Raw genomic sequence first — 23856 nt, 5'->3', positions numbered from 1 at the left:
TTATATAAAGACATGGGCGGGTTGTAATGAAGCCCGACTTCTGCGGCCGTGCGGGATGACGGCCAAACTTGGACTTTTTTAAAAGGCAATCTTGTACGAGGCATGGTTTAACCTTGAATATGATGCCCCTTTAAAAAAGTGTTCAAGTTCGGACGGCATCCGGCACGGCCGGTACACTCGGACTTCACATCCCGGCCTGTGCATTTAAACAATAGAGAATGACATGTTCTTACTGGAATATTTAGTAATTTTGTGTGGATAACAATATTCAATAAGTCATTTCTCCACTTCCCCTGTTTTTTGGTTGTAAAATTCTAACCATTACTTCAATCTTCAAACCAAAATGTGTCAAAATAGCTATTATGTTGTACAGTATCTTTTACTGTACATACGCCATCCTGAGACTTCCCGTAACCATTCATTCATTGGACGATTGTCTGTCTGTATATCTTAAGGGGTATATTTACTAAACTACAGATTTTCAAACCCGTGACCGATGCTTTTCTAATAGCTATAGTAATTAATCCGGCTCGTTTAGCTCTCTATGGCCGTTTGAGAACCATCTGTCCAACTCATCGATTATCGTCAGCTTTGGAAATTTGATCCTAAATGTTTATTTTTCTCCCTTACTGTATTTGATGCAATTGATCCAGACTCTCTCTCCAACCTTGAAGTACCAATTGTTCCGTGCCGTAACCCTAATACCTATAATGTAACCATTTGGCTTGTCATTGATGGTCATATTAGGGTCTGATATCTCTGAACCTGTCACTGTGTTACTGGACTGTCACCCGGTGCCACAAATACACAAATCCCATGTAATTATCTATTGTGTGTACAATCTCTTCCACACTAATACATACTAAACCACAATATGTAATACAACTGTATATGCTTTTATTGGATGGGTAAATGGAAAGGCGATTACAGAGAATACGAAGTCTGTATATAACAATAATTCCACAAACCTGCTATTTAACAAGCCCAGGATCTCAAAAATGATGAGTTCAAACATAGTGCAGGAGAAGGCGAAGGTGACGGAGAAGACCACCTGGATGACGTACTGCCGCACCTGAAATAAACCACAGATTTTCCACGATGATGTCCTGGAGTTCCAGTGCTCCCACACACTATCTATATAATACAGCTCCCTACTAACACAGCACACTGCACTGTACTCCCGGCCCATGCCTGGTGACCAGACACACTGACACAGCACACTGCACTGTACTCCCGGCCCATGCCTGGTGACCAGACACACTGACACAGCACACTGTGCTCTACTCCCGGCCATGCCTGGTGACCAGACACACTGACACAGCACACTGCACTGTACTCCCAGCCCATGCCTGGTGACCAGACACACTGACACAGCACACTGCACTGTACTCCCGGCCCATGCCTGGTGACCAGACACACTGACACAGCACACTGCACTGTACTCCCAGCCCATGCCTGGTGACCAGACACACTGACACAGCACACTGCACTGTACTCCCAGCCCATGCCTGGTGACCAGACACACTGACACAGCACACTGCACTGTACTCCCGGCCCATGCCTGGTGACCAGACACACTGACACAGCACACTGCACTGTACTCCCAGCCCATGCCTGGTGACCAGACACACTGACACAGCACACTGCACTGTACTCCCAGCCCATGCCTGGTGACCAGACACACTGACACAGCACACTGCACTGTACTCCCGGCCCATGCCTGGTGATCAGACACACTGGCACAGCACACTGCACTGTACTCCCGGCCCATGCCTGGTGACCAGACACACTGACACAGCACACTGCACTGTACTCCCAGCCCATGCCTGGTGACCAGACACACTGACACAGCACACTGCACTGTACTCCCGGCCCATGCCTGGTGACCAGACACACTGACACAGCACACTGCACTGTACTCCCGGCCCATGCCTGGTGACCAGACACACTGACACAGCACACTGCACTGTACTCCCAGCCCATGCCTGGTGACCAGACACACTGACACAGCACACTGCACTGTACTCCCAGACCATGCCTGGTGACCAGACACACTGACACAGCACACTGCACTGTACTCCCGGCCCATGCCTGGTGACCAGACACACTGACACAGCACACTGCACTGTACTCCCGGCCCATGCCTGGTGACCAGACACACTGACACAGCACACTGCACTGTACTCCCGGCCCATGCCTGGTGATCAGACACACTGGCACAGCACACTGCACTGTACTCCCGGCCCATGCCTGGTGACCAGACACACTGACACAGCACACTGGGGCAGATGTATTAACCTGGAGAAGGCATAAGGAAGTGATAAACCAGTGATATGTGCAAGGTGATAAAGGCAGCAGCCAATCAAATTATAACTGTTAATTTACATATTGGAGCTGATTGGCTGGTGCCTTTATCACCTTGCACATATCACTGGTTTATCACTTCCTTATGCCTCCTCCAGGTTAATACATCTGCCCCACTGTGCTCTACTCCTGGCCCATGCCTGGTGACCAGACACACTGACACAGCACACTGCACTGTACTCCCGGCCCATGCCTGGTGACCAGACACACTGACACAGCACACTACACTGTACTCCCAGTCCATGCCTGGTGACCAGACACACTGACACAGCACTGTACTCCCAGCCCATGCCTGGTGACCAGACACACTGACACAGCACACTACACTGTACTCCCGGTCCATGCCTGGTGACCAGACACACTGACACAGCACACTGCACTGTACTCCCGGCCCATGCCTGGTGACCAGATACACTGACACAGCACACTGCACTGTACTCCCAGCCCATGCCTGGTGACCAGACACACTGACACAGCACACTGCACTGTACTCCCGGCCCATGCCTGGTGACCAGACACACTGACACAGCACACTGCACTGTACTCCCGGCCCATGCCTGGTGACCAGACACACTGACACAGCACACTGCACTGTACTCTCGGCCCATGCCTGGTGACCAGACACACTGACACAGCACACTGCACTGTACTCCCGGCCCATGCCTGGTGACCAGACACACTGACACAGCACACTGCACTGTACTCCCAGCCCATGCCTGGTGACCAGACACACTGACACAGCACACTGCACTGTACTCCCGGCCCATGCCTGGTGACCAGACACACTGACACAGCACACTGCACTGTACTCCCAGCCCATGCCTGGTGACCAGACACACTGACACAGCACACTGCACTGTACTCCCGGCCCATGCCTGGTGACCAGACACACTGACACAGCACACTGCACTGTACTCTCGGCCCATGCCTGGTGACCAGACACACTGACACAGCACACAGCACTGTACTCCCGGCCCAAGCCTGGTGACCAGACACATTTTCATGAACAAGACCACAAATCATTATTCCTTTTGAATTTTAAAACCGGGATATAATACTAAAACTCACCTCATAGTCTTTAAATAACTGACGCATGAAGAACAGCCAACCGCAGCCAAAGAACAGCAGCTGAGAGGAGAGACAAGAAAGCACCATAATATCATCAGATAATAAGAAGATATCATTTCACTAATTTCTATAACCGAGCAACACAAAAACCATACAGCAGGTTGGGTAGGGGTCACTTACTAGGTTCCGGTATGAATGGTCGACAGTCATTAGGTCGACCACTATTGGTCGACATTGACATGGTCGACATATGAAATGGTCGACACATGAAAAGGTCGACATGAGTTTTTTTACTTTTTTTGGTGTCGTTTTTTGCGTAAAGTGACTGGGAACCCCAATTAGTGCACCGCTTCGCTCGCCATGCTTCGGGCATGGTGCCTTCGCTCCGCTACCGCTTGGCACAGATTACCGTTCCAATCGTAGTCCACGTGGATCGTAAAGTATGGAAAAGTTCCCCAAAAGAAAAAAAAGGTAAAAAAACTCATGTCGACCTTTTCATGTGTCGACCTTTCATGAGTCGACCATTTTCATGTGTCGACCATGTGTCCATGTCAATGTCGACCAATAGTGGTCGACCTAATGACTGTCGACCATAACATGGTCGACCATCTGAACGGATACCCACTTACTATAGGTGCAAGATGCAGGAAGAGACTCTTCCTGCAGCTGCCGCTCTCAGATGGACCTCCTGGTCCCCTTCCCTAATGCCTACTGTGCTGCCGATCTTGGGCAGTCTGGCGGCTGAAAAGATTAGCAGCTGCTAGGGAAATTTAAAGAAGCAGCCCTCACCGATGGTCGTGATGTTCCAATCATCGGTGGACCAAAGTATCTGCCAAGTATCGGCTATTTTAAATAAAATTGCGTTGGATAAGTTTTAAATAAATGTTCTTAACCTAATTCAGTCATAGATAAAAGAAAAACTATTTCTGAGCTGTTTTTGGAAATAATATTAGCCAGTTCAGCGGTTAAGCAGCCGACGCGGCAATACCAGATGCCACCGCCAGCGGCTCCTCACCTGGGATATGACCATTAGGATGGAGTCGATCAGGAAACTCATGTCTGACGGTTGCTGCGATCCCCCCCCCCGTCGATAGAATAGTCGCTCTGCGGCACGCAACCTTTCCCAAATCGGATCAGTGCTGGAGAACGTCTTCACATGTCGGGTACGCTCCTCTTCTTACACTACAATGTACAAAATAATATAAACACATTATATAGAGAACAATGCGTAGTGCCACCCCCAGGAATGCTGGCGTATCACCATAACTCTGCTAGCCGGTCACTACAACTCTCATCAGCCTCCGTCTGACAGGGCGAAAGGGTATAAGAGTACCCGGACAGCACAAAGTTATTATATATCCTGTTTAGGCATACTGTGGGGGTCTCCAGCTGTTGGGGAACTAGAAGTCCCAGCATGCCCCTGCCAGGCAGGTACCCTACCTTAGCTGCCTATATAGAGATTACAGTGTGTCCGTGTGTAATGCAGTTATGAGGCCAGGGCTCCCTCACATCACACAGAGAGTGCAGGTCTCCAGAATAATGCTGCTGCTGCTGCTGTCACTTCATCCCTTCCACACACACATACAGCAGTCGCACATTAGTGTCATATCACCAAAGAAGCGCAGGAGCCAGAGGAATTGAGAAATATCCTCACTACACACAGCGAGTTTCACGGTTGCGGCCATGTTTATGAAGACACATTTCCCAGGCATTACAGCGAGACTCAGCTCAGAAAAAATGGCTCCAAAAGGAGAGACAGAGTGGGACAAGCTGTTGGCTCTCTACAAGCCAGCGCGTCGAGCGATGTGATTGGCGCGCTGCGTGTTACCTCCCCCGTCTCCGATTTGCTGCTGTTGCTAGAGAAGTAGCCAATCGGAGCGCATCCTATCACTAAGAGGACGGAGATTGGCTGATAGAGGCGTAACCTGCTCCATACAGCGAGGCTTGGAACGCAGACATGTGCGGGGCACAGTGTAAGTCACTTCGGGGGCACTTCTGCTGGGGGGCGGCCTCTGGGAGGGGGAACTGTGTCAAATAGGCTGCACTGCAGGAGCCTGGGGACACAGCAGGGGCACAGGCTCTGTTTAGTAATACCTGAATGGTCACATGATGTCCTGAGACTTTGCTGAGTGACAGGCTTTGTGTGGGGTTCCTGTGTCACATGATGTACTGTCACCCTGGAGATACTACTGAGTGACAGGCTCTGTATGGGGTACCTGTGTCACATGATGTACTGTCACCCTGGAGATGCTGCTGAGTGATGGGCTTTGTATGGGGTATGTGTGTCACATGATGTACTGTCACCCTGGAGATGCTGCTGAGTGATGGGCTCTGTATGGGGTACGTGTGTCACATGATGTACTGTCACCCTGGAGATGCTGCTGAGTGACGTGCTCTGTGTGGGGTTCCTGTGTCACATGATGTACTGTCACCTTGGAGACGCTGCTGAGTGATGGGCTCTGTGTGGGGTACCTGTGTCACATGATGTACTGTCACCTTGGAGACGCTGCTGAGTAATGGGCTTTGTATGGGGTACCTGTGTCACATGATGTACTGTCACCTTGGAGATGCTGCTGAGTAATGGGCTCTGTATGGGGTACCTGTGTCAGGTGATGTACTGTCACCCAGGAGATGCTGCTGAGTGATGAGCCCTGTATGGGGTACCTGTGTCACATGATGTACTGTAACACACTCTTTATTGGGTTATTCACTACAGTCACATGAGATAGTAATTTTAAGATAGATCTGTCCTCATTTTCCAAAACTGTTCTGTCACCTGGAGTTATGTTGTTGAATGTTACAGGTGACAGTAGTTTGGCTGTAGGAAATATCACCTGTAAGAGAGACAGGCTAAGACCGTGTTATCCCATAGATTGTAAGCCTGGGAGCAGGGCCCTCCCTGACTGTTACTACGCAGGCTCATCTATTACTGTGCTGCTCACAACACTAAAGTGCAATGGAATAAACTGGAGCTGTTTACCTAAATCTTAATAAAGAAATATGAAGTGTTGGAGGCTCTCTTGTATTTGGAATACTGTGGAATATGATTGACTTGCAATGGAAGTAAGAGAAAATTTGGAGCAGCAGCTGAATCTTTGTTCTTTGGCACATAAAAAAACTAGCGCTTAAAAAGATTTTGTTAAATCCTAAATGTTACATATACTGTATGCAGGTCTAAGGATTGGGCAGCTTTGTCCCCGGGTGCAGTCATATCCTGTACAGGTGAGTGCGTTGAGCACAGACGTGCTGCAAGTTCAGCGGTCGTTCCGTCGATGTGGCCGCTTCTTTCCTATCCTCGGCCACTTTGCTGTACACTGCAGATCTTGGCCTGTGCTTTTTTCCATTTGTAAAGGGATTTCTCTATTGCATTTTCATTTTACACAAAGACACAGTGGAAGTCAGGAAATAATTGAGCAGTGTGGTCCTATCTCCTTACAGTCTATGACACAGAATACATGACTTTTGCCAATATATGTGTTTTATTGGGGATGTAGTGACCCCGTAATGCCAGCAAACGGGCTATTCCCACTCGTGGGTGTCCACGACACCCATATAGTGGGAACAGAACCTGTGGCGAGCGCAATCTCCGGGATCCCAACCGCCGGCGTTACAGCCCCAACCCGTTTTATTGTTTGTCTTATGTTAACCCCTGTTGTCTCTGCTTCCTTTTCGAACGCAGTCATTTAACCGGATAAACTATGAGGACCGTGTTACGTGCCAGCCAGCTGTTCCGTCACCATTTCCCAGCGCTTTCGCTACGCAGAAATGCTGCCAATCTGGCCTCCATGCTGGAGGTGTCCCAGCTACAGCAGAAGAAGCTGAACAGTGTGGTGTTCCCCGTGAAGGACCTGATGAAGCTGCTGAGCCCGGACATTGATCAGAGCAATTTTAAACTCTTTGACCCTACGATTGAGGAGATTACTGCGGCTGAGCAATTGTTCCGGCCGTCTGCGAAACACCTGATCGATTATTTCACATCAGCTGTCAGAATGGATCATGCGCCTGACCTGCTGCAGCCGGAGGTTAGTGATTGTCGCTCACAGAAGGTTTTGTCTGAATGATATTGGGTATTACTGTCCGGCGATGTCAGTCAGGTGTTCTGTTCCTTCTACCATCTAGTAATCAGGCAGCAGGCACCTGAAATACAGAATAAGTGACATAACATTGCGCACACATTGCTTCTAATACCCCACAAGCACTGCCTGCTAAGAACAGGTCGGGCCACGGGCATCTTACTTGTGAAGCCATTGGCGGCTATACCTCAGAGTCAGTGATAGGCCGGGAGAGTGGCGCTGGGATATGATGTCACTGCCTAGCGCCACACTCTCAGGACTGAAGGGAGCAGGAGATGTGGCCACCAGCCTCCTCTCACTTAAATGAAGAAGCAACACACACCTCCAAGAGGGTCAGTGGGCGCCTCCTCGGGGGAGGGGTGACGTTTAGGATGTGAGCAGTGCACCTGCAGGCTCTGATTACAGTATGCTGTAGTAGTACCATGCTTTTGTTTTTGGGAGGGGTTTGGAACATTTGAATACAAATTATTCTCCAGCCCCTCCAATGGTACACGTTTGCTGGCTCTCCTCCTCCCTGGACCACCGCGTTATTTCCCATGAGGCTATCCAAAAATGTTGCATGGATGATGAGGTCTGAAGACAGATGGGACCACGGATGTGTAAAATAACCATTATGTGGTACACATTAGACGATATTTCATCTGCTATATCTTTCCGACACAGATCAGATCGATATGTCAGCCATATCGTCTGATGTGTACCCGCGATCGCACGCTCCCACGGGTCGTTCGCTAGGTCAGGCGTACTGTACGCCCAATGGGAAGATCCTGGCAGTGACAGCATTCATTCTAAATGCAGCCACGAATGATCTATCGCATGGTTGCGCGATATATCGTTCAGTGTGTATGGCCGGCCGATATATTGTTATATCGGTAGTGACGTTGGCTGCGTACACGCATCATTTAATGTGTACCCGGCTTAAGGGGCCCATTTATCAATGAGTTTTAACTTCTTAAAACTGGTTGTGTATGATAAATGGTGCCCCAGCCAATCAGCTCCTAACTGTCATGTGTTTGAAAAATGATGGAAGCTGATTGGCTGGAGCACCATATATCATACACAACAAGCTTTAAATATCTAAATCTCATTAATAAATGGGCTCTTGCGTCTGGTTCTGCATTGTTACTGACATTGTGTCATGGATGCAATCTACCCATATGGCTTCTCTTGTATTCTGTGTAGGTTATATATGTGTGTGTGTGTGATCAGTCACATTGTATGACCCCTGGCTAATGGCTCTGCGGAGCCCCCTGCTGGTATCCAGTGGACGCCGCAGAGCAGCAGCCATAGTTGAGTGCCTACAATCAGTGTACCTATTTCTTTCCAGGTTTGTTTCATAGGAAGAAGCAATGTGGGAAAGTCCTCTTTGATAAAGTCCTTATTCGCTCTGGTACCTGGAATTGAAGTGCGAGTCTCCAAAACTCCAGTAAGTCACTATGGGTGGTATTCAATTCTCTTCACCCCCTTCCACACCCGTTCTGTTTCTGCCGACGGGTGTGGTATAATAATTTCAGCTCGCTACCCCGCGGTAGCGAGGGCACCCAACCTGTTACGCAGGTAAACCTGATTACCATGGGCGCAATATGCACGATAACAGGGACCACTTTAGAAAGGAGATCGGGCGTGATATGTTATTTGAATATCACCCTATGGGGGAGATTCAAATGTTTGAAAAGTCGGTTGGGTGTCTGTTTTTTCCTGTCTATTAGATAGGAAAAACCCGACTCCCAACTGACTTTTCAAACAGTTGAATCTCCCCCTATACAGATGGAGCCATCTTTATCTTGGCCTTTAATAGGATGAATTGAGCCAGGGCAGTCGGACTTAATCCCCTGCTGTAATGACTTAGGGGGTCATTCCGACCCGATCACTTGCTGCAGTTTGTCGCAGCGATCATGGCAGTCGTTGCCTAGCGATCGCCTCTGAGACAGAGGCAGTCGCTGGGCGGGAGGGGGCTGGATGGTGGCATTAAGCCGCCGTTTAGGGGGAGCGGTCAGGCCAACGCAGGCATGGCCGGACCGTTGGGGGGGGGGGGGGGGGTGGGCCGCGGCAACTGCGTGACGTCTCACGCAGCCGCTGCGGCCAGCGGCAGCGACAAACAACTCCCGGCCAGCCGCATGAGCTGCGCTGGCTGGGAGTTACTCCAGAAGTACAAAAGCATCGCCGCTGTGCGATGCTTTTGTAGTTGTGTGTGTGTGGGGGGGGGGGGGCAGCACTGACCTACGGGGCAGGCTAGCCCTGTGCTGGGCGTCCCCGCATGTCAGGGAAGATGATCGTAGCTGTGCTAAATTTAGCACAGCTACGATCAACTCGGAATGAACCCCACAATCCCCTGCTGTATTGTCCTCTCTTATTGTATTGCAGCTTAGAACAATAGATGAAGGACTTATGCTAATAAACCTCGGTGCACCTAGGTGCAGCAGAGAAGTCTAGATAATCGTGGCTCCATCTGTATGTCTTATACTATACTATACTATTATCACCTTGTGGGATGAGGTTTATTGTCAGACAGTAGCTCTCCTACATCTATGTACACACTGCGACGCCCATGAATGTCAATATGGGGATTAGTGTTCACGCTAGGCTGTTTTAGCAGGTTGCCGCGCCCTGCCCGATTTTTTTTTTTTTTTTTTTAAGGGCAAAATCCGCCTCGCCCTTTCTGCGGCGCCCTGCTAAAACAGCCGTCCGCTTCCTGCCCTCCCAGCGTGTAAAGATGCCGTGCGCATCCATTCACGCTAGGGGAGAGAGCTTGCCCCCAACAGTGACACCGCCCACGCCCCCTGTAGTAACGTCTGTGGGCCGCACCGGCCACCTAAATGATGTTGCATGGCCACACCCCTATTTTGTATGGCCATGCCCCCTTTTCGGACACATATGCCCCCGCAGTCCGGCGCCCTGCCCTCTACAATTTCTAGAGGGAACACTACGGGGAGAATATATAAACTCCACACAGGGTCACGGTGAGAATTGAACCCATGACCTCAGCGCTGTGAGCAGTAATGCTAACCACTACACCGTCCATGCTGTCCCACACGGACAGTGTATCATGAATATTAGTCAGGAAGTGACCTAGTGATGTCACCGGATCCTAAAATTGCTGCTCTGGTGGTTCTGCGCTACGTTATAAAAGCACCTACTTTGGGTTGTACATTTATCTAGTTCACAACCTGACGACCGTCCGTTCAGAGAACCGTTACTTACCAAAAGAAATTCTGAGACGTCACACTAAGACCAATGTAAATATAGGAATTGGTAACATAAGTACATAATTGTGTCTCCGCTCTTTCATTCTAAGGGTCATACTAAAAAAATGAACTTTTTCAAAGTGGGAAAAGCCTTCACGCTGGTGGACATGCCGGGGTACGGCTACAGAGCCCCCGAAGACTTTGAGGAGATGGTAGAAGCGTACATACAGCAGAGACGCAAGTACGTTGTGCGGTGTTGTCACATCCCTGCTCCCGTTTGCGCTGCGTGGACGCTCACACTGTCGTCGTTTTATGCCTCTCACAGTTTGAAAAGGACGTTTCTACTGGTAGACGGTTCTATTGGAGTCCAGAAAGCGGATTTAATCGCAGTGGAGATGTGTGAAGAGTTTGGGATTCCCTATGTTGTAAGTTATTACCTACACAGATACGGTGGTTTATATTGAGAAAAATGAATTAAAACTTAAAGCAAATCACTAACAATATATAGGTTAAGGCAGCTTTCAGTGAGCCAGTAATCCGCATTAATGTATAGCCATGGCATCTGAAACATAAGGAGATTTATGGTAGACTTACCATGGTTAAATCTCATTCTGCGAGGTACACTGGGTTCCACAGGCAATACATCGGGGTGTAGAGATGGATCTTGATCCAGAGGCACCAACAGGCTAAAGCTTTAGAAAAGGAATGTCCAAACTGCGGCCCTCCGGCTGTTGTGAAACTACATATCCTAGCATGCCCTGACACAGTTTTGCTGTCAGAGAATGCTAAAGCTGTGTCAGGGTATGCAAGGATGTGTAGTTTCTCAACAGCTGGGGGCCGCAGTTTGGACATGCCTGCTTTAGACTGTCCCAGAATGCATTGCGGGGCCTCCTCTATAACCCCGCCTCCAGGCACTGTGAGCTCAGTTTTGTTAACCAGTCCAATGCAGGAGCAGGTAAGAGAGACTGCAGATGTTAGTCACCTAGAATCACATTCTCACGACAGGAGAAGGGACTAGCGGCTAATGCCATACAAACCCATAGAAGCTAGGCGCGTCAGGGTGGACGCCCTGTGGAATCCAGTGTACCTCGCAGAAAGAGATTTAACAATGGTATGTCTACCATAAATCTCCTTTTCTGCAGCGGGGTACACTGTGTTCCACAGAGATACATCAGGGATGTCCTAAAGCAGTTCCTCAAGGGAGGGGACGCGCCTAAACGGGTATGAGAACTTGGCGTCCCAAGGAAGCATCCTGGGAGGCATAAAATATCAAAGACATAGAACCCAATGAACATGTTCACTGAGGACCACGTAGCCGCCTTGCACAAATTTTCTCGGGGCGGGCCGTCCAAGAGGGTCCAACAGACGAGTAGAATGGGCTTTAATAGCAGCAGGAGCTGGAGGTCCAGCCTGTGCATAAGCATGTGCAATCACCATTTTAATCCATCTGGCCAAGTTTTGCTTAGTCGCAGGCCAGGTACGTTTGTGAAAACCAGAAAGTAAAAAAAGGGAATCTGACCTCCTGATAGAGGCAGTCCTTTCCACGTATATTCGGAGAGCCCGTACCACATCCAAAGACCGCAGAAGTGATGATGGCCGGAAACACAGTCTCTTGGTTAAGCTGAAAAAGATAACACCACCTCAGACAAATAACCAGGGTTAGTTCAAATGGGTCTAGTATGAGTGGCCGGGATCCTGGGGGCCAGCATACCGGCGCCGGGATCCCAGCCAACGGCATACTGAAGACCACCCAGATCAAAGAACTGCCCGGTCACAGTGAAATATCAGAAAGGGTGACCGACAGGACAGAGCGCCTAGGTCTGACACCCTCCCAGCAGAGGCAATAGCCAGTATGAACAGGACCTTGACCATGAGCCATTTAAGGTCCACTGACTCGAGGTTCAAATGGAGACTCTTGCAGGGCATTCAGAACAACAGACCGATCCCATGGAGCCACAGGAGGGACATAGGGAGGATGAATCCGTAAAACACCCTGAGTGAAAGTATGAACGTCAGGAGTAGACTAAATTTTTCTCTGAAACCAAAACGACAAGGCAGAGATATGAACCTTGAGGGAGGCTAGACAAAGGCCTAAGTCCAGGCCTTGTTGTAAAAAAGCCAGAAATCTGGAAGTACTGAAGTTTTAAGCATCGTACTTCTTAGCAGCACACTAGGTGAAGTAAGAATTCTAGACCCTATAATAAATCCGCGCAGATGCCGGTCTGCGGGCCTTCAGCATAGTTTGGATGACCGCCTCGGAGAATACTTTGGCCCTCAGGAGTAAAGCTTCAAGAGCCACACCATCAAAGCCAGTCTGGCCAGGTCTGGATAGACACGAGGGCCCTAAACGAAGAGGTAACATAGTCACATAGTAATTGAGGTTGAATAGAGGCAAAATGCCCATCGTGTTCAACGTGTATTAAGTTGAGTTGATTATACCCGCTGAAGTAATTTTTTATGACTACTTAACTATAAATCATGTTACACCTGGATTAACAATGTCAATATTTTAAATGTTGAGGAAGTAGAATAGGACGCTCTATCGATAGACCCTGCAGGTCTGAGAACCAGTGCCGTCTGGGCCACGCTGGAGCGACTAGAAGTAGTATTCCTCCTTCTTGTTTGAACTTCCGTAGTACACTGGGCAGGAGTGACACTGGAGGAAACACGTAGGGCAACCGAAAGTTCCATGGAATTTCCATAGCATCCACGAACGCAGCTTGAGGATTCCTGGTTCTTGATCCGAAGACCGGAACATTGTGATAGTGTCTAGACGCCATCAGGTCTACATCTGGTAGGTCCCCACTTGTTCACTAAGATTTCCTGATGAAGACTCCACTCTCTGGCGCGCACGTCCTTACGACTGAGGAATTCACCTTCCCACTTGAGGACTCCCGGAATGAACACTGCCGATATTGCCAGCAGAAGGCGTTCCGCCCAACAAAGGATTTTTTTACACTTTCATTGAGTGCCGTCTTGATGGTTTATGTACGCCACCGTGGTGGTGGTGGTGTTGTCTGCCCATACTTGAACAGGCCTGTTCTGTATCAGAGGCAGGACGAGAGACAAAGCTATGAACACTGCCCGCAATTCCAGAATGTTTATTGGTAGGAGTGATTCCTCCATGGTCCACCGACCCTGCAAAGAGTGTTGCTCCAACACCACGCCCCAACCCCTCAGACTGGTGTCCGTAGTCATTACCCAGTTGGGGATCCAGAAGGGACGGACCCCGCTCAACTGCTGGTCCTGTAGCCACCAGGTCAGCGACAGGCAAACCTCTGGAGTCAAGGAGATCATGTGAGACCTGATCCGATGAGGCAGGCCGTTCCACTTGGAAAGGATTAACCTCTGTAGAGGGCGGGAATAGAATTGAGCGTACTCTACCATGTCGAAAGACAACACCATGAGGCCTAGTATATAGACGCTGTTGGGCGAGATAGGAAGTATCTGATCCTGTCCTGAAGTTTCAGGACCTTCTCTGAAGACAGAAACAGCCGTTGACTGTGTGTGTCCAGTAGTGCCCCCAGGTGTACCATGGTCCAAGCAGGGACCAGCAAGGACTTTTTCCAGTTGATGAGGCACCCGTGGGCTTGTAGGAAGTTTACTGTCCATTGTAAATGACTGAGGAGGACTTCATGGGAGTTTGCCAGAATCAGCAAATCGTTCAGATGCGGCAGGATCCTGACTCCCTGGCGACGGAGATGAGCCGTCATCACGGCCATAACCTTGGTGAAGATCTGAGGGGCCGTGGCCAGTCCAAACAGCAGAGCCTGGAATTGATAGTGAAGGTTGCCAATAGCAAACCGCAGACATTGCTGATGCGATATGGCAATAGGCTTATGCAGGTAAGCATCTTGTATATCCAGGGATACCATATAGTCTCCAGCTCCATGGCTAGTGCAATTGAGCTCAGTGTTTTTATATGGAACTTGGACACTCTCACAAACTTGTTCAGTGTTTGGAGGTTGAGAACAAGCCGGAAAGACCCATCAGGTTTTGGGACTAGAAACAGGGTCGAGTAGGATGCTCTGCCTCCCTGGGACAGAGGTACCGGCACTACCATTTCTGTATCCAGGAGGGAACACACAACCATCAGTAGAGCTTGCGCCTTTAATGGATCCGAAGGGGTAACCGATGTGCAGAACTGGCAAAGGAGACGTCTCTGGAAAGAGACTGTGTACCCGTAAGAGACAACTTCTCGCACCCATGCGTCTAAAGTGGTCATTAAACAAACCTGGATGAATCGTAGAAATCCCCCCCCCCCCACCCCCCACTGGGATCCCCCAGAGGGAGGTCATCATGCAGCAGGCTTGTCATGAGAAGCAGGCTGACGAGCAGCCCAGGATAGTTAGGCCTTGGGCTTAGTGGTTGTTGGGAGCAGGAGACAATCTCTGGTATGCCTGACCTTCACTTTCCCTTAAGGCCGAAAGCAGGTAAAAGTGGTACCTTATGCCTTTTGTGCAGAAGGAGTAGCTTTTGGGAGAAAGGCAGTCATAATAACCACCGATTCAGACCCAATTTTTTATTGGGTCTTCCCCAAATAAGATGTTCCCAGTAAAAGGGGAATACCTCCAAGGACTTTTGGAGTCCAGGTCCACCATCCATGACCTCAACCACAGAATACGGCGAGCCAGGACAGACGTATTTGACGTTTGGCAGCCAACACACCCGCCTCAGGGGACGCCTCCTGGTGTATAAAAGGTGGTGGTGGTGGTATTGTGAGGCAGGAAATGTCTGGCATTGTCAGATATATCCTCGGGCAGCTCTTCCTCTAATGCCTGATCCAGTCATCAATCTATTTGCAGCCCCAGGAGGACGCAAACGTGGTCTATGTACAACACCCGTAAGGGAGTAATAGATTTCAGGCATCCCTCCACACGCTTATCTGTCTGTTCCTACAGTGACGGGACAGTGGTGAGAGGCAGAGTGGACGACACCCGATGGGCGACACATGAGTTCACTAGCAGTGAATTATCTACTTGTTATATAACTCTGCAGGGGGAGAATATCGAGCTAATGCCCGTTGTAGACATGGGGAATGTCTTCCCTGGATTAGACCAGGAGTCTTTTCTGATGTACACTTAATTGTCAGATTGTGGTAACAGAGTTTTATTTACCCTCTGACGTGTGAACATATCAGTTTGCTTAACCACAGTAGGGGAATCCTCTTATCATCAGTGATTTGTTACCCAGTAGTTACAAGGGCAGTGGTATCATTTAGCAATGGAAAATCCGTGTCAGAAACACCTAATATAGGGACTGACAGGACACCATGATCCCCCTCTCTTCAGATAAAATATCAGAGAGATGATTGGATAGGGAGGAGGGAGCAGCCCACTCACATGACCCAGAGACACGAGAGTGACCTGGAATAGGCTTTTGCCTGACCAGGGAATGAGTCATACGCTACAATCCGTGAGGCAAAATGTTCCCGTCCAAAGCGGAGTAACCATGGGGACATCAGTGACTGTAATGTTACAGGTGGTCCCATAGGGGGCATAAAGCGTTCAACTAGAGAACCCAGTAGGTTTGAGAATGCAGCCAGGTTGGCTCCTGATTGATTCCAGGAGCTGTGGACTGACTGGGAGATGTATGAGACACAGTACACAGACCATCACACAAAACTTCTACCTCAGGTAAATCCGTTACGCATGCCTGCAGGATGCAGGAGCGTCCCCAGATTTACTGCCCTACATGTTAAACATTATACACAAATGCAACAGAGAGCGGCTTAGTACGATGAAGCCAGACAGAGGGGGTCATTCCGAGTTGATCGATCGCTAGCAGTTTTTAGCAGCCGTGCAAACGCTATGCCGCCGCCCACTGGGAGTGTATTTTAGCTTAGCAGAAGAGCAAACGGTTGTATCGCAAAGCGCCTGTAAAAAAAAAATGTGTCGTTTCAGAGTAGCTCAAAACCTACTTAGCGCTTGCGATCACTTCAGACTATTCAGTTCCGGATTTGACGTCACACACCCGCCCTGCGTTCGCCCAAGCCACGCCTGCATTTTCCTTGGCATGCCTGCGTTTTTCCGAACTCTCCCTGAAAACGGTCAGTTGCCACCCAGAAACAACCACTTCATGTCAATCACTCTGCGGCAACCAGTGCGACTGAAATGCATCACTAGACCCTGTACAAAATGGCATCGTACGTTGTGCCCGTACGTATTGCGCAGCATACACACAAGTGCCGTTTTTTTAGCCTGATCGCTGCAAACAAATGCAGCTAGCGATCAACTCGGAATGACCCCCTCCCCGAGTACAATACCTGCGAATAAATTCGTTAGCATGTGACTGAGTACCCAGTACACAACACCTGCGAATAAATCCAGTATTATGTGACTGAGTACACAGCAGAATACACGTAATAGGTAAATACTGTGACGCGCTATATATTGACCCAGACGTACCTAGTCCCCTAGGTTACAGTATACAGGGATAGATATATCAGGAATACACCGCAGTGAAATCACATAGCAGATACAGGCACACACAGTCACGTTTGCAATGCAGATAATTATTTTCATGACAATAAAATTGCATTGGATTATTATATGAACACATATAAATACATACTGTATACTGTATATATAACAATGCGCGGTCTGAGACCGGATGTATATATCAGAATACTCGTACAATATATTCTGGCACAGGTACACTTGTTCTTAACTAACGCTGTCTTATTATCGAAATGTAGAATACTTAATTGTTTATAAAACCACGGCGCTGATGTATAGGCGGGTTTACAAAGGAGCTCTTGCCCTGCAGTCCCGGAGACCAGTTGCATCTATTTTAGAAAATGGCGCCCAGCGTCTCAGTCAGGGAGTGAGGAAGAGTGTGAGGCAGCTCCAGGGCAGGAACACCAGCAGTAGATGGCGCCGGGGGAGGGGCTACAGGTCATGCGCCTTTTCCCCTATGCTGGTTCTCACCACGGGTACTATGGCGCCTTATTAAAGTGGATATTTTACTATCCGACCTGTGCTCCCATGCCCTGGTGGATATAGTGGGGTCCCTGCTCTGTCACAGTGTCCACGCCAGCGTCGCGGTTTGTCTCCTTAAACTGTGACCGGAACGCGATTTGATGTTGACAGTAACTCTGTGCATACAATCACAGGGATTGGGGGGCAGTGAGGTGCTGTACCATGCATATTCTCAGGCTACATTTGGGGGGGCAGTGAGGTGCTGTACCATGCATATCCTCAGGATACACTCTGGGGCAGTGAGGTGCTGTACCATGCATATGCTCAGGCTACACTCTGGGGCAGTGAGGTACTGTACCATGCATATGCTCAGGCTACATTTGGGGGGGCAGTGAGGTACTGTACCATGCATATCCTCAGGCTCCATTTGGGGGGCAGTGAGGTGCTGTACCATGCATATCCTCAGGCTACATTTGGGGGGGGCAGTGAGGTACTGTACCATGCATATCCTCAGGCTCCATTTGGGGGGCAGTGAGGTGCTGTACCATGCATATCCTCAGGCTCCATTTGGGGGGCAGTGAGGTGCTGTACCATGCATATCCTCAGGCTACACTCGGGGGGCAGTGGTGTACTGTACCATGCATATCCTCAGGCTACACTTGGGGGGGCAGTGAGGTGCTGTACCATGCATATCCTCAGGCTACATTTGGGGGGGCAGTGAGGTGCTGTACCATGCATATCCTCAGGCTACATTTGGGGGGGCAGTGATGTACTGTACCATGCGTATCCTCAGACTACACTTGGGGGGGTAGTGAGGTACTGTACCATGCATATCCTCAGGCTACATTTTGGGGCAGTGAGGTACTGTACCATGCATATCCTCAGGCTACATTTTGGGGCAGTGAGGTACTGTACCATGCATATCCTCAGGCTACACTCGGGGGGGCAGTGAGGTACTGTACCATGCATATCCTCAGGCTACACTCAGGGGGAAGTGAGGTGCTGTACCATGCATATCCTCAGGCTACACTCAGGGGGAAGTGAGGTGCTGTACCATGCATTTCCTCAGACTACATTTATCTAATAACGGTCTGATCTGTGCCGGTCGGTAAATCTCACATTCCCTGCAGATGCCACCATGACCATCTGTGTACTTCTCCCTGATGTCACTATACCTGCCGAGGGCCCTTTCTACACATTTATAAATAAAATACTTTGGCAGACTATATCTGATTACAGACTAAGTTACTAGAAATGTAAATCCAATCTGAAGTTATACGAGCATATATGAGTATTATCAGTACTCTTCCATAGAGCGCTATCTTACAAATGTTTATTTCTGGGCAGTTTCCAGTCACACACAGTGTCTGTGTGAAGGTCCAGTACATTTATCTATTACCTACACTCAGTAAGCTGACCTAACATTTAGGACCACTTAATCCATCCATCTCCCAGAAGGGGAATTGCTTCCTATGCACTGATCGGACGTGAGATATAGCTGTGTACAGTCGTGACGTACATCTTCCTGCGCACGTCCAAGGAATGAGTTGTTTCTGAAGGTGTCGCCGTTCCAGCACTTTTTAGACGTCGCTGAGAATTGGGTCCAGTATCTCAGGAATATTAGAAAAAGATAACTGCACTTATTTACGAACGGATGAAATAAGAATTCACCTGAAGAGGAGGATCAGAGGGAGACAGTTGCTAAATTAATTTAATTTTTTTAAGTAATAAATGTTGAAAAAATGTCACTCATGAGGACTATAATAGATTTAAAATACTTTAGGGCACATAAACCACACAGAATGGTCAGCCACAATGGAAATGGCTTCACGAGGCCAAGAAATCTGCATCTTTAGACACAGACCTTGGCCTCACCACTCCTTGAAAACTGGGATGATGTGCCCCCATTTCCAGCAACATTGTCTGCCTCTGCCTGTCAGTCACGCGGAGGCTTATGGAGGGCTGCATGAGATTACGCAGAAACTAGAGATGAGCGGGTTCGGTTTTACTCGGGTATTTCGGGTTTTGCTTATTGGCTATCCAAAACGTGACACATCCGTGATCCAATAAGATGCCGTTTCGAGCCCAGAGTAAATCCGATCCCGCTCATCTCTACGCAGAACGGGTCCTGAGTCTGCGCAGGTTCCCAATAATCAGGAATCTGCACAGGTGGATCGCCCAGAGATGGAGAACCAGCAGCGGGAAGCCAGCTGGAGGTTGGGTAGACCAGACGCAGTGATTATGTGCTGTTTAGCAGACATTTTTTATTGAAAATGGGATAGCTTCATCAGAGGCAGCGGTGCACACCCAGTACTAATCCTACTTATACCATTATGGTGAAATGGAACGTTATAAGTTGATGCGTACGCCTGAAACCTAGAGTTTACCCTATTGTAAAGGATTGTAGCAGAGAGTTTGATAAGGTCACATGATCACAAACAGCCATGAGGTTCTTCTGTAATAATCCGCAGTCTCACGCATTGATCAGCCCCTGTACAAGCCCTGTAGGGGGGGGCTGCTTAAGGTTTTGGCAGCTCACTCGTATCCTCTCGCACTCACTCAGCAACTCTGGCTTTAACACTTGAATCTTTTCCTGCAGCTTGTGGCGACGAAGATTGATCGATCGCGGCCGGCCGTCCTGCTCACGCAGTTAATGGAAATTGAGGAATTCATAAGGACGCAGACACAAGGCTGCTTTCCCCAGCCCTTCTTAGTCAGGTAACTGTAGGATGGTATACTAAAATAAGCAGTAGATACAGTGTGCTATTATATTACTACTGTACTGTATTACAGTCTGTGTTCTCCCATCCCACAAGCTAACAGTAACGACTGAACCAGATTTGCAGAAGCGCGTATGTGGCCTAATTCAGAGTTGATCGCAGCAGCAAATTTGTTAGCAGTTGGGCAAAACCATGTGCAGTGCAGGGGAGGCAGATGTAACATGTGCAGAGAGAGTTAGATTTGGGCGGGGTGTATTCAAACTGAAATCTAAATTGCAGTGTAAAAATAAAGCAGCCAGTATTTACCCTGCACAGAAACAAAATAACCCACCCAAATCTAACTCTCTCTGCACATGTTACATCTGCCCCACCTGCAGTGCACATGGTTTTGCCCAACTGCTAACAAACGTGCTACTACTATCACGTCTGAATTCCCCTCATGCCCTAAGTTCTCCTGTGCAGAATTTTCCCCATCTTTTGCCATTCACCTCATTATACCCCAACAAGAATAGAGTCTGTTTGTAAACTAGAAATTGTGCAACATGTGTATCACGGCAGCGCGTTTCTCCCCTTTCAGCTCTCTGCATTTCTCAGGCGTGCACCTGCTCAGATGTTTCATCGCTCATATAACCGGAAACCTCAACGTTAAATAAAGTGCCCCCGTGCCCTGGCCGAAGCTGCGGAGACTAGGAGAAGTCTCTTCATCAGTGGTGACATTTCAGGGACTACATATTTCCTCCCGAGTAGCGTAAATGCACAGTAACAGCGCACAGTAACAGCGCACAGTAATGTCCGTTATACAAGACCGCAGGCTGGATGGGAATCAGACAGGGACTATATCCTGTCCAGCTTGCTGCGAGCTGTAATGCAGTCCCTACACAGAGGGCGGAGAGGGGACCTTTGTGGTGCAATGCGACAAAGATCGTTTGGAGTCTCAGATCTCCTATTGCACCAGCTGCTCTGTAGGACTTCCCAGAGCCAACTTGTCCTTCACCCAGCACCGTTTTCCCAAGGACTCAACACCAATGATGATTATTTTCTCAAAATAAAATGTTGCATTAAGTTTACTTTATTCAAATTTCTAAATACACACACACACTGTAAGAGGCTTCTGCCAAAGTAAAACATTACATAGGTTTAATCAGCACATTCTATTTGATAAACGTGACATTAAACCAGCGACTCAATTAAGTGCAAAGAGTCTGAATTGCGGTGGCAGCGCCACTTCATCTCACCCCAGACCCGGGGACTTTTAGTACATAACGCTACAGGGCTGGAAGCAGAAGTTCAGAGCTGCCTTGCACCCAATTGAATCACGACCCCTTAGAGCCTTCAATCTAAAACATTTGAGAATTAAAACAGTCATTTAATTACAGTAACTTGTGTAAGTAACAAACAAGCATCAGTGAATAGCAAACAGCAGCTGAAGTGTATGCTGGGGGCATAGTGGTTTAGGCAGCGTGAATATAGCCCTCAGTCTATGAAGCACATTATACAAGCTCGTATGTTAATAGCTCTGAGTGAATTCAGTTTCTGTCTCTTAAAACATTTTGAAATGAAATGTGACAGCAGCCCCGTAATTCCAGCTATGGCCACTAGACAGCACTGTTCTACCATATATGGAAGATTAAAGTGAGCTACACAATGTGCAATAAAAGGGTCAATTAGCCAATTCTCAGCCTGTTCTGTCTGATAATGGCAGTTATTAATACTAGGTACACACTGAACGAGACAGTGCAGCACCCAGGTCTGGTTATCGCATGCAGAGCCAATGACTGGCCATCACCACGCAACAGTAGTAATAGTCACTGTACAGCTTTCCCGATTGTTTACAGAAAAAAACACCCCATATTTTAAAGGACAGGTTTTTTTTTAATATTTGGTTTTCTTTAAAAAGGAGGAAAATAAGCTTATTTTATGGACAATTATAACGGGATGTAGTCAGGATGCCGGTGATCAGAATACCGTCGCCAGAATCCCGACCGCCAGAACAATGGCAGCGCTGCCACAGCTATTCCCACTCCTGGGTGTCCACGACATAGAACCTGTGGCGAGCCCGCAAGGGGCTTTGTTGCATCGCTCCCCCTGCCCACATTCTGGCGATCGGGATCCCGTCTCCATCCCATTATAACGTACAACATTATAGAACAGGCCTGGCCAACCTGTGGCTCTCCAGATGCTGTGAAACTACACATCCCAGCATGCCCTGCCACAGGTTTAGCATTCCCTAATAGCAAAACTGTGGCAAGGCATGATGGGACTTGTAGTTTTATAACAGCTGGAGAGCCACAGGTTGGCCAGGCCTGTTAGAGAGTTGGGTCTGCGGTGCCACACTGTAAATAGGCTTCTATAGACAATTGGGAGCTCATGTATGTACAAACATCACATTAACTTAATTGCTAAAAGTACCAGCTATAATGGCTGCCTGTAAGGAGAGTTAAGCAGTGGAATTATTTGTTTCCAGCCTAGATAAATCCCTCATTAGAGGACAAGTTGCTTAGGTGTAGAATGAACACTTGCAGTGTCCGGTTGAACTGCTCACATAAGCAAGGCAATCAATTTTTTGTGGTTCTTGTGTGGGGTAAAGTCCTGTCACCTGTGTATTATCTCATCCCTACATTCCCGCAACAAGTAATGCAGTGTTTCTGTACTTCACAAGAGTAAATTATATTTAATTGGGCTATGGCAGGAAGTCTGCATTATCATATTTCTTCTGTGACAGATCTCATGTACAGATGGAGCCACATTTATCTTGGCTTCTCTGCTGCACCTAGGCACACCATGGTTTATTTACATAAACCCTTTATCTATTGTTCTCAGCTGCAATACAATACAGAGAGAACAAAACAGCAGGTAATTAAGTCATTACAGCAGGGGATTAAGTCCGACTGCCCTGGCTCAATTAATCCTATTAAAGGCCAAGATAAAGATGGCTCCATCTGTACATTGTATTTATCCTCCCTGTCCAGGCTATGATAGGTTATCCACAATATACCGCACACAGTAGCAAGTGGGACTTCATGCTGTAGTCTGAACCAGCTCATACTGCGGCGGGTGATTCTCGTCACAGTCTTCTTCAGATCCACTCTTATGCAGGGTAACCGGGTGGTGGATTCCAATGAGAAGTTCATAGATCAGTGTCCCCACCAGTCCTCCTAGCATCGGACCTAACACTGGCACCCACCACCAATGCCCGCCGGCCCTGCCAGAGACAAAGTATCTATTAGAGCACACAATACAGAAATTACAGCATGACAGTATGATGCACATATCAGAGCAGCTTCAGTTTAGGTTATGGCTCCTTGAAATTATCATTATCCAAGTGATGTGAAGTGTAATGCAACTTTTATCTTATGATCAGGGGGAATTACTACATCAGGTTACAAAGATTTCATTTTATGAAAGAGAAGACTCTTTAGTGGCAAATTAAGCAGAGACTCAAGCTTCTTTGAAGCACATAAGCTCACAAGAGCAGGGCCCTCAACCCTCATGTGCCTTTCCTTACACTATCTTATCCTCCATACTC

At 48.3% G+C, this 23856-nt stretch overlaps 3 protein-coding genes across 6 annotated transcripts in view; 1 reads left to right on the top strand and 2 right to left on the bottom strand.

Annotated features, from left to right (window-relative positions):
• GPR89B (G protein-coupled receptor 89B) overlaps window positions 1-5061 on the bottom strand; it is a 116372-nt gene extending 111311 nt beyond the window's left edge. Inside the window, exons 1-4 of one of the 2 annotated variants that reach the window (XM_063956703.1) lie at window positions 4873-5061; window positions 4448-4614; window positions 3433-3492; window positions 969-1072 (exon numbers count right to left, since the gene is read on the bottom strand). In XM_063956703.1, coding sequence (XP_063812773.1) covers window positions 969-1072; window positions 3433-3492; window positions 4448-4489 — 206 coding nt within the window. In that variant the 5' untranslated portion in view covers window positions 4490-4614; window positions 4873-5061. The remainder of the gene's footprint in view (window positions 1-968; window positions 1073-3432; window positions 3493-4447; window positions 4615-4872) is intronic. The other variant, XM_063956704.1, reaches the window with a different exon arrangement.
• A 240-nt stretch (window positions 5062-5301) lies between these two features.
• On the top strand, window positions 5302-21397 carry GTPBP8 (GTP binding protein 8 (putative)). 3 transcript variants are annotated; one of them, XM_063956707.1, is made up of 8 exons: window positions 5789-6495; window positions 6605-6654; window positions 7112-7454; window positions 8833-8931; window positions 10801-10931; window positions 11016-11115; window positions 20210-20328; window positions 20908-21397. In XM_063956707.1, the coding sequence occupies exons 3-8, from the start codon at window positions 7131-7133 to the stop codon at window positions 20981-20983; spliced, it is 849 nt and encodes a 282-aa protein (XP_063812777.1). In that variant the 5' UTR covers window positions 5789-6495; window positions 6605-6654; window positions 7112-7130; the 3' UTR covers window positions 20984-21397. The 3 variants fall into 3 exon arrangements, with proteins under 3 accessions (XP_063812776.1, XP_063812778.1, XP_063812777.1); XM_063956706.1 differs by lacking the exons at window positions 5789-6495; window positions 6605-6654 and adding an exon at window positions 5302-5405; XM_063956708.1 differs by lacking the exons at window positions 5789-6495; window positions 6605-6654 and adding an exon at window positions 5472-5708.
• The window catches only part of LOC135050305 (aquaporin-3-like), a 19241-nt gene continuing 16763 nt past the window's right edge, over window positions 21379-23856 (bottom strand). Inside the window, exon 6 of the mRNA XM_063956705.1 lies at window positions 21379-23532. Coding sequence (XP_063812775.1) covers window positions 23349-23532 — 184 coding nt within the window. The 3' untranslated portion in view covers window positions 21379-23348. The remainder of the gene's footprint in view (window positions 23533-23856) is intronic.

This window comes from Pseudophryne corroboree, chromosome 2, assembly GCF_028390025.1.
Source record: "Pseudophryne corroboree isolate aPseCor3 chromosome 2, aPseCor3.hap2, whole genome shotgun sequence".
Taxonomy (NCBI): Eukaryota; Metazoa; Chordata; class Amphibia; order Anura; family Myobatrachidae; genus Pseudophryne; species Pseudophryne corroboree.
The sequence above is the reverse complement of the archived record's forward strand: the minus strand, read 5'-3'. Positions and strand labels throughout refer to the sequence as shown.

Excerpts from the sequence above, each read along its gene's own strand:
- GTPBP8 (XM_063956706.1), top strand. The coding sequence starts at position 7,131 with ATGAGGACCGTGTTACGTGCCAGCCAGCTGTTCCGTCACCATTTCCCA. Across the intron at positions 10,932-11,015 it reads TACATACAGCAGAGACGCAA|TTTGAAAAGGACGTTTCTAC; the intron begins GTACGTTGTGCG and ends TGCCTCTCACAG. Across the intron at positions 20,329-20,907 it reads CCCCAGCCCTTCTTAGTCAG|CTCTCTGCATTTCTCAGGCG; the intron begins GTAACTGTAGGA and ends CTCCCCTTTCAG.